At 43.9% G+C, this 15,371-nt stretch overlaps 1 protein-coding gene across 9 annotated transcripts in view; it reads left to right on the top strand.

Moving 5' to 3' along the window:
• The window catches only part of slc4a4a (solute carrier family 4 member 4a), a 70,783-nt gene that overhangs the window by 8,525 nt on the left and 46,887 nt on the right, over positions 1-15,371 (top strand). For 3 of the 9 annotated variants that reach the window (XM_064296624.1, XM_064296626.1, XM_064296627.1), the window contains exons 2-3: positions 939-1,012; positions 5,614-5,787. In XM_064296624.1, coding sequence (XP_064152694.1) covers positions 939-1,012; positions 5,614-5,787 — 248 coding nt within the window. Of the gene's footprint in view, positions 1-682; positions 1,013-5,613; positions 5,788-15,371 lie in introns of those variants that run through there. The other 6 variants (XM_064296622.1, XM_064296620.1, XM_064296619.1 and 3 more) reach the window with 3 other exon arrangements.

The following is a 15,371-nucleotide window of genomic DNA, read 5'->3' as shown; positions in this document are numbered from 1 at the left end:
CCATATTTTCTTCATAACCAACAATGTCCTAACTATTCAGTCGTAAGGCAAACAATTCTCAGATAAACAGAGTGCATGCTAACTAAACAGAGTGCATGCTACCTGTTGTAGCTGACCCTGCTTTTAAAACTCAGTCACAGCAATCAAAGACCAGATGCTGGGAAATTGAGTGTGCTTTAATGGACTGCTGCCCTCCCAGTGTATACTTGTGTCTCAGACAGAGGGGGGGAGCTGGCATGACCGCACCCCCACCCCCCACCGCCTGCCCTACCCAGGGAGGCAGAGGAAGAGCCAGTGTCTTCAGAACAAACGGCTGTTGTGTGCTCGTACATTACACACTTCAGAAAAGCTGGCCTAATCCTCAGAGGGAGGATCTTCGTAAGACAGCCACGTGATGGGGATGGGTGGGGGGGGGGTACTCTCGCATTATAGGCCAGCTGGAGTAGGCATATTGTGTGTGTGTGTGTGTGTGTGTATCTGTGTGTGTATGAGACAGTAGAGCGAAGCTCCTTGAAAGGTGTGGATTTGCGTGCGGCCAATGGCTGTCACCCTTCCGTCACATCAATCTCAATTAGACTTTAATCGCCAGACCCAGCACTTCCTGCACCCCCCCCCCCCCACCCCACGGCCGCGATTCACTCCCCCGTACCTGCCGGTAGAGCCGTCGCCCGAGGGGCAGGATCCTCCTTCCGAGCAACAAGGCTTACCCCCCTCAGAGAGCGTCCCTTCGCTTGTCCTTTCCCCTTCTCCTTCTTCTATTTTCTCATGGCGGCGCTGGGGGCCGACCTCCGGGGGGCCCGGCGACGGCCCGCCGACGGCGCGGACACGAGCAGCCCGAGCAGCACGCTGCGGGTGGCCGAGCCGCGGAGCTGCTACGGCTCCACGGCCTCGCTGGAGGAGAGGTGTGAGCAGTCTTTCTTTCTCTTCTACTACTACAGGATGGAGGACGAGGCCGTGCTGGACCGGGGAGCGTCCTTCCTCAAGCACGTCTGCGACGAGGAGGAGGTGGAAGGTGAGGCCGCCGCCATTTTTTTTTTTTCTTTCTTCAGATTCTTTTTTTTACTAAAAGAACAAAAAAACAAACAAAATGAGCAGATAAGGAATTTCCAGCAGATTTTAAGTTTATCTGTGGGCTTTAGCCTTTTCCTTCTTCCTCCCCCAGCCTTCCCTCTTTTCCAAATGATATTGTTCTTCCAAATGCCACCCTCTCCCAAGGAAATTAAACATATTGAACTTTAGCTGATTGTCATTAGATGTATTTCTTTTGTGCTAGCTAAATGTGCTGACTTAAGGAAGTAGGATAAGTTTGTGAGACATGAAATAGGGCAGAAGTACCATGTGATGATGTTTACTACTTTAACCTCATTCTGGTTCAGTTAGCCAACACAAACAGTTTCTGTCTCTGTCTTAGCATCTGTATTTAGCTCCTTACCCAGACAAAGCTAAATGTGAGAAATGGCTTATTTCAGTTCTCACTGTTTATCGGAAGTCAGTGACTATGACTTGCTCTTGCTGGAAAGTAAATGAATCACAACCAAAGCCATATTTTGACACAGATATAGTGTTGTTGTGTAGGGCTTGTTTTTCTCAAAAATGTATGCAGTGACATGGATCCACCCGATTACCGTGTGTAATGAGTTGTCTACACAGTAAAATGTCCACTATTGATTCAACTTGAACAGAGTACATATGAGTGCAATAGAGACCATGTGTACTTTGTAAGAGTTGATTTAACACCAAAAATATTACTGTGTACAAAGACACCGGTCAGAACTGGCGTTCGGCCATACTGTAGGAGCTTGTCTTGTTTTTCCAAGAGGGTCCTTTTTCCCCGCTCCCCCCCCAATTTGAGCCCAAGTGCAATCTCTGAGCTTCCTGTGGACAGACTCAGAATAAATATTGCGCCCTGCGTAGGGGTTACGTGTGTCTCCCCGACTGCGCCTTGTTCCTGGTGCCCCCTCCTGCTTCGTGTCTTTGAGCCGGCTTTTCTGAAAGGCTACAGCGCACTTCCGGGCGCTCTTCACCCCTGCTGCTCTGTCATCTGTCTTTGAATACAGATATGTCGTACTTACAGCTGTCACATGGAAATTTCCGTGACTGAAAGTGTGAGGGCCCTAGTGCAGGCTGTATTCCAGGTTTTATTTATTTTGTTTCCATTTAAGCTCCTGTTGTAAGTGCCACTTTTAGTTTACAGTTGTTACTCTGGTGCCTTGCCAGAAAGTAATAAATTTCAGGGTTTGACTGTGTAGTATTTTGGAAAATCATCTTGAGAACAGGTGTTTCAACCGATTAAATTAATTTCCATTTCCATTTAAATTCTCAGAGAAAAGATCAAACACGCTTAAATGTGAATATATGAAAATGTAGAAAAACTTTTTCAAAGAAAAAGCATATTAAAAACACAAAAATATTTATGCTGAGTGTTTTAAAAAAAAATTTAAACACTGCAAGCAGATATAAATGAACATGATGAGCAAACGACTGTCCCTGTTACAGATCACTTAGAGCCTTTGAGATAAAGATGTGGATACACTGAGTTGTTAATCCTTTTCCATGCTCTACTGTAAGTGGCTACTTCTGGGTAATGCAGGAATTGTTGTAATGCCACAGTCCACCCACTAGGGAGGGGAAAAAACAACTAAGAGTAATGTTCTAAATAGTACAATTAACATAACATTAAAATTAATGAGCCTTTTTTGTTTGGGTGGAGCCCCATTGATTGAGTAGGAGGTCCTTTTTGTTTCGCTGTTGTAATTAGCATGCTGTGTGTGCCGTGTGGCTGAGTGCCACCTTCGATACCAGTGCCCCCCCGCTCCCCCCCCCCCCGCCCTCCGGCTCCCCAGGCCCCCCACACACACCCCACCCCCTTCCCACGCTGACACCTCCCCCCCCCAAAAAAAAAACCCCAAAGCCTGGTTACTGGGGAAACTTAAGCACACAACACCGGGAAATAAATGGACCGAACAAGGCCGACTGCAAACACAAGCGATTTTCTTCATCTGGTGATAAAACATTTAGACTCTGTTTTCTGGTAAGGCTCTAAAGAAATCCTTCCAGCAAAGGACAGGAAGTTCGATGCTAGGCCATGCTGGCATTGTGCTGAACCAGGACACTCTTTCTCCCCCCCCGCCCCACCCTTTCCATTGACTGTAAGCTGGTTGCCATGTCCATTTTGATTCTGTTGTGGTTGCACAGATAATTTTTTATTATATGTATTTTATTAATGTGTGCATATAAAGCTCATCAAAGTGTCTGACGGGGATCATGCACTTCTCCCGGTCCAGCCTGAATCAGGGTTAGAGAGGATTTGTCAAAGGGCAGTAATGCAGTAAAAGCAAACACACATTGGAAACTGTGAAATGGTGGGGGGAAAAAAAAAAGAAGCAAATATAGGACTTTAACAGATCAGCACAATAAAAAGCTGCTAAATCATATCGGCCTGCTAAATCTGGACCCACATTGTGCTCTTAGGGCTTGTAGTAAGACGTGGCCAACAGTTGTAACCCACCTACCCCACGTAGCTTATGGGACGGACTGGCCGCCCCATTTTTACATTTACTGAATGATTTATACTGTGGGTGTGTACGAACTGGACCAAACTTCTGCGCTTCAGGGCGGGTTTGTTTTTATATGCTGGCAAATTTTAGACATTTGCCTGTATTGAAAACCACTGTGACTACAGAAACACTGTGGATGGAGTTTCTTACAAAATAAATTTGGAACAGCATAAACACAAGCAGGTGCAAAAAAGCACTTGCATACCAAATCCGCTGTTGTGGCTTGATGCAGTTACATACAGTAATCCCTTGTTCCGTGTAGTTATGCTTTTATGTTTTCGGTGTCTGGGCTGTGAAAACTTCAGTGCCATTGAAGTGCAATTTTTTTTCCAAAATCCCCTTGGAAAGCTTGCAATGCAGGTGATACTGGCACACAATATGGCTTCAGCTTGGGGTTAAGAAGTTCACTTCTAATGTCTCTTATTGCTCTCCCTGATCCATTTATTCTGAAGACAAAAAGGATATGTGATTCACAAATTCTCTTTGTAAAGCCTCACCTCCCCCCTCTCCATAATGACATATTTGCCCACATGTTTATATACTGTAGATATAGGCCTAGACTAAATAAATTAAACCCAAATTAAATACAATACAATTAAATAAAGTTCTCTTTTTCACTTAACACAGTTTGGTGATTTCATCTTGGTGATTACAGACTTTGCCAAGCTGTGTTTGATTAGAAATAATCAGCTATGAAGCTAAATAAGTCCAGGTTTTACTGTATATTTTTGAGGTGCATTCAAAAATCAGCAGTCCCACATTTGGGCATATGAGGAACACGTCCGGCGACCTGGCTGGGAGAGGGTGGTGGGTTCACTGTGTCTGCAGGGAAAGGTTTGACAGCTCTGGCTGATTTATATGCTTGACCTGCGCGCATGATATTCCCTCCGCACACAAAGCGGCACATGGCTCAACTGTGTACCCAGCTCCCTTAATTGCTGTTAACGGCATTAAAACAGTCCATTTACCACTCTGCTGAATAAATGTGTTTTTTTTTTTTTTAAGCGAATGAGATGGGTGTGTCACTTTTGCCTCTTAATGGTACATTGTTAACTTGACTTTGTCAGTTTCCTCTAAAATGTGTTTAACCCTTTAAAGGTCAAGATCATAAATCTGTGATTAGACTGTTCTTAACTGAACATTCTAATGCTGATACACAGTCACTATTGGTGATTAAAAGCAATGGTGTTCTTTAACATTGACTTAGAATTATTAAGGCAGTAACTGCTAAGCACTGAAGTTGAGCATAGGCTTACAATCACTGAAAAGCATTCTTATATGCTCTTATATGTTTCGGCTACAATATCTAGAGAGCCTTTAGCAATGCCTAAATAATGAACATTGAGTGTGAACATGCTTATTGTGCGTATGTGTTCATGGAATATGCGAAAAGAATGCTTAGCTTGGCCAGACAGCTGTTAACCTGAATATCTGGTGTGGCCACCGTTTTTTCGGTGACTGTTCCCGGGAAAGGTCAAGCCCTTTCCTGTATAAATCGCATTTGGGAAGTGCTTGGCATTTATTCATATCCTTGCTTTGTGGACAGATGACAAAACCTCTGCCCCTCAGGACCAGAAGGAAACTATTGACACCCAAATGCTGACTTCATCGTTTCTGTTGAATATTTCCCCCCTGAAGTGTAAACACCCAGGTTTCTCAGGAGAGCTAGTGATGTCATGCTGAATCTGGACAAAAAAATGCACTGCCACTTCATCTCCTTCACTGGAAAAACAATTGGCTGTAAATGGACAGATAGATAAATACATTTAAAAAGTAAAGTGACATGATTTTAAACCATGGGTAAAGCAGTGTGTTCTACTGGAGCTGGTCCGGATCTGCTGTTCTCCACAGTTAAATCTAATGTATTGTATTAGTTTGTCAGTACACAGATTACTGTGAACAGCTACACATGTAATGGCAGGGCTCCAACTGGCGAACAGTGTTTAAAAATGAGTTAACCCATTTGCCCGGTAAGCCCCTTGTGTCTCTGTAATTGATTTCCCAGCGAGTCGCTGTAATCTGTTGAAATGACTGACTGCTCCGGGCCCCCTTGCAGGTCACCACACCGTCTACATCGGCGTGCGCGTGCCCAAGAGCTACAGGAGACGGAGACGCCACCGCAGGAGGCCGGGCCACAAGGACAGGAAGGAGAAGGCGTCGGAGTACGCCTCCGACAAGTCCGACACGGAGAACTATGACGAGGTCGGGAGCAGCATCCTCAAACCTCTCAGTAAGTGCGCCCAAAACGCGTGTCGCCCGAGATCACCACGGCCCTGCTCTCTCACCGAAAAAACGCCCCGGGGCGGCTCGGCCGAGGGGACCGCCGACTCCGTTTAGTCGGAACGGATAGCCGGGGCCCTCTCGGCGGGGTAACGAGCGTGCTCAGACAGGCGGGAGCGAGCCTCGGTGTGTAAGTAATAGCCTCTCGAAACGGGGACTCGGCTGCTAATGTGAGCCACGGACTGGCGTGCGTTGGAGGCCGCCAGTTCCATCTCTGGGAAATTGCTTTCCCCCCCGAGGGCTGCCACTTATGAGGCGTGCCTTTCTGCTGGTGTCGACGCCAGGAGCACGGAGGCTAGTTAATAACGCTGTGCTTGCATTAAAGCATAGAGAGAGAGAGAGAGAGAGAGAGAGAGAGAGAGAGAGAGAGGCCTACAAATGAACCCTTGTAAAGTCCCCTGTAAAATGTCTTCACTCTGAGAGCTATGCCAAATGGACTGCCTCCCCTGATGTCAGATGACTATCAAATTACCCCATTAAGAGTATTGTACATATAGAGAGCTCATTTATGTTATACTGTGAATGTTATAAGGCAGATTCCTGACATTCTTGAAGTATGCTTGCAATGATGAATGAGCAGAATCAAGCATTGGCCCTTGCTCAGATGAGTTTTGGAAAATGAGGAATTCTGTGAAATTATCCCCTCACTGTACAAAATTGCTCAAATTGATGTTGGCTTAAATTGATGGAAACGCCCTAGCCACAGGACATGGAGCTAGTTTGCACCTTTTCTACCACAGAAAATCAAGCAACCACATAACAGATAATAGAACTATAGTCTGAGTTCTTTTCTGAAACTCAAGGTGAAGCTCAATAGGAATGGTGTTTGACAGTTGACTCAGATTGGTGTCAGCTGTTGATCAACTTGCCAGTAAAGCATTGACACGGTTCTTTTACAGTATCATTTGTGTGATACTTACTGTAAATTCCACAACTGTCCACAGATGGTGAGCAGGATTAGCAGAATATAGAATTACACCAGTAAATATCTGACAATGCTTCCCTGAAGCCTGAGGATGGAACTTCTATGCCTCTTTTGTTTGCAATGTGATTTTATCTCCAGTGGTAGGCATACATGAATAAAATATGCCCTCACTGTGACCTCAGATTCTTCCAGCCAAGAATATGGAGATAATATCCCCCCAGGCTGTTCCACATGCTGTTGTAGAATTACAGTAAATGCTTCTGTAGGGCCTGCAGCACCCCCTTCTGCAGTGCCAGACTGTACTGGTAGTCATGATATCAGTCTGCTCTTGGAAACAGCTACTAGGCTGGAACCATCCTTTGGAATGTAAACTTTTACTTTAACGTCAGTGTGCTTCTCCACTTTGCTGCACTGTTGATATTTTCATATACTTCTGGCAATGCTTGTTGAGTTTTCTGAGCAGCCAAAATTGAACAGAAACTTTTCACAGTGTCCGTACATAAGCCAAGATCATCATTGATACATTAGTTTTGTTCTGTTTTTGTTCCTACAATATATAAGTGGATGTGCTCGATCACAGACAGGGATAGCAATTATCTGAAGTGAGAGTTAGTGCTTTAGCAAAACATGTGAGTCTAAAGCAATATATTACTGATTTGCTGAAATCAAAAGAAGCGTAGGAAAAGGCATGCCCATACCAGTCTCTCCAGTTTCTCTTTGAGGTATCAAAACTTTTAAAAAATTTTTTTTTTTACTGTCAGTTGAAGTTAAAGAAATGAACCAATAATGATAGCCCTCACTGAATTCTGAATTTGTGATTAATGGAAATATAAACATTTTCACATATTCTAATTTACGTATAGGAAAAGGGCTGTCTGTGAGCCCCGGAGCGTATCAACATTTCCTGTTGCTGTCAGGTTCATAAATGAAACAATAATTTGTGAAGTTTTAAAGCCGTTCCAAGCACAGAACGTTCTTCCATTTACATTTTGCAGCAATCAGATTTATCTCAGTTACAACAGATGTCCAGAGGAAATGATTATTTTCCCGACGCACGCACACGTGTGTGCGCATGCATACATGTTCCCTAAGGCATGGTGGATTTGTCTCATGTGTTTCAATCTCTGTGCACCTACAGGATTTTCTTAGAAAGTTAATATCACAAGGGATGAGATTACAGCTCAGCTGAGACAATGGCCTTTCCACACGGATATCTCAGCTCTGAGGCTAACACCTCAAGGGACAAAGGCCACTCCATTTTAAATGACTTTTTCCAGATCTCACTGACTGCCATCAAGTACTTACCAACGTCATATTCCAAGAGTACTTTCTGAGTAAATCCTTGTGTGGATACTATTTAAAGCACCCACTTTTATACAACGGCTTGGTAATTTAGCCCATGAGAGACGTAAACACATTTCCTATGAAGATTGCAGAGACTTTTAAACAGCATCACGTTAGGTTACGACTTAAATTTTATGTACTGGTTTTTGAGACAAAAGATGGAACCATACCACTTCTATCTATCAGGATCCACTTTAACTACAAAGGGCTGTATCATGGCTGCCATTGATTTCTTACAATAGGCCGTGGCTGAGGCAAACCTTTAACCTCATTTGTTTATATATGCCTGGCTCTCCTAAATACGATTCTTATCTGTAGGCTAACTGTCTCCAGCTGGACATTTCAAGTGGTCTCTCAGCTCTGTCCTTCAGTGTGCCTAAGCCTAGAAAATATGGAAACCAAAATGACCGAAAACTGAAACTACAGATCTTGCTGGTTGACAAGGCTGGTATCCACTGGTGGGTCATTAGAGTGACTGAAGTGGGGCACAAGTTGCATCTGAAAAGGGCAAACTACCCTTTCCGCTGTAATTCACACAAATCATCCTAAACAACATATGCTGTAAAGAAAATGTAAAGTATTTATATTTTCCATATTTCAGCATATCTTAAAACTATAAATTACACAATGGTTGGGTACGAATATTCTCCCCACCTAAGAACTACAAAAACTAGGGTGCTGGGTACTCGCTGGAATAGGAAATGATACAATATGGTTTTGGAACCCCTGTGTCAGTCCGCTAAAAAACTACAACAACCAGAGGTATCGGCTTTGGCAGGAGTAGGGATTGATATGATGTGAACAATGAAGTTTTGCGTAGCGTTAGCGCACCCTCTGGGGTTGGCAGTCATTACATATGCATTAGAATTATAACCAGGGATTACAAATTTTCTTTTGTTCCTGGCTGTTTCTGATACATCTGGCTGTATGAAAAAACCTCTTGTTCTCTCGCTCACGTCCCTCGTCAAAGACGGTTCATTGTTCTGCGCTTTGAGCTCTGTTGGATCTTCATTTACATGCTGTGGCCTTACCAGGGAGTAGGTGGCCATTTTATTCTCGAGTTCCGGGCTTAGCAAACAAAGCAGGGTCTAAGTATTCCCTCACTGTGTGTTCTTTCTCGTCATTTCGGCAATTCAGTTCCTGGAAATCTCATCACTCTTTTGGCCTTCTGGAGAAAACTAGGTTATCACGTGTGCTCATATGGTCCAACTGACAGCGAGACTTCTGCGTTTTATAGTGTCGGTCGTACGCTAGTCTGGAGCCGGGGCAGTCATATCTCGATAGATCTCAAGAAACTCTCATCTTACTGTTACTGTAGCAGTCATAGTCACGCCAGGGACGTGACCGACATTTAACAGATTCTCAGGCGCAGTTTACGGAAGTCTGCTGTAATGGTCACATGCTCTCACTATTCAGTTACTCCTGTGCTTCCCAGTGAGTACATTTTCACTGGTTTGAATCATTGGCTTCACCTTAGATTCACCTGCATTCAATGTGTTGATTTGATTGGCTAGAAAACATTACTTTACATAAAAAAACGGGTGCCTTCCAACAGGCATTTTTCATTGCACGGAATCGTACTGACAGCATTCAATTTTTTTTTTTTCCACCCAATAGTAAAGCACAATAAAGGTGCTAAGGTACACTTGTATACATACACATGCATATATACAAGTGTGTCAGGGATCATGCGCTATCAGTGTTGAAAATCTAAACGCAGACTTTTTTACTTTGAAGGAAAGTCCCTCGGTCAGTCACCCATGCTCGTTCACAGCCAACACATTATTGTATAAACACTGCAAGGCCATTCACATTAGAGGCACACACACATGCCTATGTTATATGTACACAGAAATGCTCTTTTCGGATGTGATGCATTGCCACCATTTACTCCTTAGCTATCTCTGCATACGGTTTTGTTGTGTTTTTTTTCTGTTTGAAACTGATTACATTTGTTTTGTTTTTGCCAAAATTAAGTAAATATAATGAAAATATTATTAGTAAAAAAGAAAACTAACTTCTGTCGATCCCTTTTTGGGATTAGTTAATGGCTAACGTTTTTCACACAGTGATGTGGTATTTGTTTATAGGAGCAAATGGATTTCCTTACACCACTGACCTGAAACACATTTAGAAAAACTGCCAACAACCCCTTCACCTCTCATTAGAGTAAGCACGTATTGCTGAATCTACTCTACTGGACCTCGCCCAAACGCATGGGTCTCCTAGGGAGAACGAGCTCCCGGTAACGCGTCCCATCGCTCTTGCGGATGGAACATGCGCACGGGGAGGTGAGCGGGGAAGGAATGTGTGCAGTAAATATCCTGTGCCTGCTTTCTCCATTCACAACGGAGCAAAATGGCCCCCGGGAAGTCCTGCCATTTGCCTGTGGGAAAAAAAGTATGGCCTGAGGTACCCTGACTGAGCAATGGTGTCACTGGAGCGGTGCTGGGGTCAGGTTTCCTGGACAAGATTCATCGAACCTGGCTCCCTCCGACTCTCCCGACATAATTACCCAAAGCAGATTTAGGGAGATTATTCGCAGATGCCCCTTCGGAACTGCTCTGCGGTCGGTATGCTAGCGTAACTCGTCCGCTTGCGTGGTGTTTGAGGTCACTGTGGTGGCTGTCGGTGACCTCAAAGGCATCCCAGCAGGGTTTGGCTTGAGAGAATAGGTTTCCTCCTTGCAGAATGAGATCACCTTTGGCATGAGTGGACAGTGGAGTGAGTGAATAATACTGAAGTAAGAGGTTGTGCTTTTGTATGTCCTTTCACTAAAAGTGCCTGCCAAGTGACTAATTATAAACTACAGGCAGGCCTCCCTTAAGTTAGTTTGTGGCCGTTCAGGACATTGAAACCCCCACGCCCCCAGGTTGAACTGGAAGACCTGGAGGACACTGTCTCACTGAGACCTCTTGCCTGCTGGTCACTTAAGATGGCTCCTCCCCTTCCTGGAGCGCCAGCCTGCAATAATCCCCTGTAAAGCAGTTAGATCCCCCCGTCATAATTAGTTAATCCAACCTCGTTCTTTACCTAAGTCTGGTTTGTGTGTCAATGATAAAACCATGGGAAACTGTAAGTGTCATTCGTGCTTCCTTCTTTTTGAGTTACATGAGCAAGCATTTCATTTCTGTAGTTCTTTGGTCAAGAGGGGGACTTATTAAGGAACTTTAAGTGGAAGTAGTTTTGGTTGTGTTGGGTTCCCTTTATAATGAAGTACCTATTGGGGACTAACAAGCTGCTCTGGAACCATGCTAACATCCTGGGGTGTCCTGGCTGCAACCACACCTTAGGTGACCTATTGGAGGAGGAATTGGCAGGACGTACCGAGACAGAGAGCTATGTGGTGTAAAACAAAGGGTCCGACTGTACACACACAGTTTTGTGCTCATTAGTGAGGACCTGCCGAGACGGTGCATTGTCATCCAACTCTAGAGCCCACTAGACCACAGATTTAAACCGACAACCATTCACACTTCTCCATGGGAAAAAGACATCTGTTGATGTCTTGATTTCACTGCATGCAACGTATTGAAAACTGTTGTTGATTGTTGAAAGTGTGATTTACAGATTAAAGGTGCTTGTCCTCTAGCACAATTAAAATATAAAAAAAAAACTTGCATACATTGCTTCTAGAAAATGGAAGTACATTGTTTCATGAGGGAAAGAAATGTGATAGTGAATCCTTTACAACCTGAATATAAAGTGACACGTAGTTTCTTTCGTGAAAACGTCACATTTGAGCAAATTCATCTCCTCTACCCCACCCCCAATTGTGCCCTCTGCGGACTCAATAAAGCTGAATAAATATCTTCCGAAGTCACCACTTGTTGCAGTTGCAGTCTTATTAACAAACATGTCGGTGCGCTTTATTTGGCTTTACGGTCTGCTCCTGGAAACAGGAGCTAATTATGCGAAGTGCTTTAATCCCCACGGAGATGAGGCGCCGGGCCTTGCGCAACGGCACACGATTCGCATGACAACTTCCACTCCCGGGGGAAGGGGGGTGGGCGGCCTGGGATTAGATATTAATTAGCCGTCTGCACGTGGTCCGGCAGCAACCGCCCACATCCTCTTCCTCCCGAGACCTCGCTAATTAAGGAGCCGCGGCGATTAAAGGCGCCTTGCAGAACCCGTGGTTTCTTCCGGAAACATCTAATGCGACCGATCTTTCCCACCATAGCTTTGTTTATGCTTGTGGCACTCGCAAGATGGCCGAGATGAACCAGGGGTCACCAGGTTGATTGACATGATAGGCAGCAGATGGGATTTGTAGTCTTGTTGTCGTTGATTCGGTACTGGCTGGCAGATGCAAAGCAGGCCTCTGTCATCAAGCCTGGCGTTTTTTTTCTATTTGGAGTTTGTTGAAGTTTGGCTGGCATCCTATGATAAATGCCAACTACATCATCGGTCAGCATCATCAGGCCAAACATTGCTTTTTCCAGAAGTCCTCATAGCTAGTTTATTCTGAGATGTAGAAGTTTCCATGGGCATAACTTAAATCTTGACAAGAAATATGCCTGTTCCATGACAAGTTTCCTTTTGAATTGAGCAGTAGCCCAAACTTGATTCTGGCTCAAATTATTGTCATATTTTTACAATGAAACCTGAATCCACTGAGGTTTTGCTTACATATTATTTATTTATTATTAATATTTTTTCAGTTGATTCAACTTATGCAGACATTGGAAATTGTCCCCCAAGACTGGGTTAAGGTGAAACAAAGATTTAGCTGTTTGTTACCCCACATAAATAGACACATTAAAGTGCATGCTAGAGCACCCAAAGTTAGCTGACCTGAGGTTACTCATTTTCAGCTTACAAAACAGGTGCTGGATTTTTGGTTTTTAGACCACTGGAATTTTGAACTTTCGGACACAATTATCATGTTGTATTTTAGGAATTGAATTTAAATAATTGTACATCAAATAAACACATTTGCAATAAGGCATATGGCAACTACAGGCAACAAAGCAAAATTAAACTAATTTTCACACAAAAGCACAAAGTATCAATGGAATCTACTGAAATAACCATTGATTGTGAGTATTTAAATATATAATGTCTGCTGTAGGTGCTGTAACTGTAAACAGCAAATCGATTCTATTTCTATCTATCTTCCTTGAATGGCATAAATGTCATACCAAGTCCCAGTATTTGAGCTCCTGTAATTTTATCATTTTTTAACATTTACATGTGAGTAGATATTGTTGGAATTTTGGGCTTCAGTGCCTGCTACTGTGAAACCCTGGGGAAAGTATTGAGTTGGACTCATTATGCAAGCCCAAAGCAAAATGAAGGACCCTGCAAGGGGTATTTATAGAAGAACGGTACTGGATGTCAGACCAAACAATGTCACTAGGTGTTATTTTTTCATAGTGGAGTTTTAAATATAACTGACATTATTTAGCTTAAACCTCGTGCAGCTCATCCACAGGATCAGTGCAGAGATGGCCCTGGACCTTTCATTTTAAGCATTTCATTTTCAAACAATATGCAGGGTTCGGAGAAGATTATGCTGGATGTGATCTTGCATTAGCCATTAGTGCGCGGTAATCCTCTGCTTGCTTTGTGATTATCTTTGTATTACAGCAGCTGATGTGATGGACGGAGGGGGGGTGGGGGGGTGGAGGGGTGATGGTGGTGATAGAGGTTTTGCTCTTACAGAGGAGGTGAAAATAACCAAGCAATCCAAACAACTCTCCCAGGGCCACAAGAGCTTTCATTGTGTTTGGGAACAAAGGGAAGAGTCACGGTACGGACCGGAGAAATGTGACTCCGCCTGACGTGCATTCTGTCCGTTCATCAGCTTCTGTCTGCTGGCGCAATGGATCCCCGCTCCAGGGAAAGTGATACTCACTGTCTGCCGTCTACAGTTTGTCTGCGTGTCTTGGAAGCCTTTTAGGCTCTATATGTGTGCAGATTCAAGGCAGACCCATTCTCTCTGCTTCAGACCTGCGGGCCTCGATGCAGTTTTCATAGCAGGGTACCCATTTTATTCAGTGGAATGAATTTCTATGCATGCAATGAGAAGAGAATGCGCAGCACATGCGGTCAGGACAATTGTGCTTCATAGGAAATGCTTCTCTATAGAAGTGGATTGTACTGTAAGATAACCCTCAGATACACCAAACAGCATCGAGGTCGCCAACTGTAAGAAACCAGAACTTATCACGTCAAGGTCACAAACTGTAAGAAACCCTACCGACACACTAAACATCTGAATTGACAAAAGAGCCGTGTGTAATCTTACCCGGTGCTAGTGGAATGGGATTAATCTGTGTGGCTCTATACAGATTGCTATCTATCTTAGTAGACATGGATGTGCCTCTGGTTTGTGTAGCCTGCATAAATACAATTGTGTATTTTGCTATGCCACTAGTGTATAGGCGAGTGACTACTGGGTGCAGATATCCTGACTTCTATGTGTATATTAAAATGAATGCCGTTTATTGTACAGTATGTTAATAATGGCTGTATACAATGGTGCAAAAGTGTACAATGATCATTATTGATCCTTCTTGCGCTAACTCTGTAAGCATGCCACACCCATAGGTATCAAGATCTTTATTCAGCACCCCACCACCAAAGACACCGACTTGTTCCCCACGACCTTGGCTTTCCAACAATCCAAATCGTGATTACACTGTATTATGTAGAACCCAAGTTTTACATAATGCTGATCCAGCAGGATGTTCTGCGACTGAGCACTGTTTTTTTATTTTTTATCACACCCACTGACTCCCTGTCAGCATAGCAAACAGTCTGTTTTCCATTGGGGGTCTGATGTCTGATAAGGCGCACACTTCTGTAAACGTCCTTACAATACTCTATACTTGGATGGTTGCATGCACCAGCGGCTCCTGTGAACCAAACCTGGAGGAGTTTGCCTTTAAGGCCAAAGCACATGCTTTGTGCTCTTACACAGTACTTGAGCACGGTACATGAGCATCAGCATGATATTATTACAATGGGTTATGTGCCAGCATCCTTTAAAGTATAAGTTAAACTTTCCTGGTTGGCTCATACTCTTGATATGCATGTGGATATTTGGTATGTAACAGCCTTCAGAAGCAGAGAGTTCATGAGAAAGATGTGTCTCACTGTAAGCGCCTGTGATACCACTGTTCATCATGGGGGCTTTACCTCCTTTTCTCCGACTTGCGCTGGAAGCTCACTCCAGGAACTCGGCTTGTTTATAAATTTGGCTGCTCTGGGGCCTTGAAGCCGCTGTCCGTTGCTAAGGGGAAGCACAATACGGCATC

Source organism: Anguilla rostrata, chromosome 10 (assembly GCF_018555375.3).
Source record: "Anguilla rostrata isolate EN2019 chromosome 10, ASM1855537v3, whole genome shotgun sequence".
Lineage (NCBI taxonomy): Eukaryota > Metazoa > Chordata > Actinopteri > Anguilliformes > Anguillidae > Anguilla > Anguilla rostrata.
The sequence above is the reverse complement of the archived record's forward strand: the minus strand, read 5'-3'. Positions and strand labels throughout refer to the sequence as shown.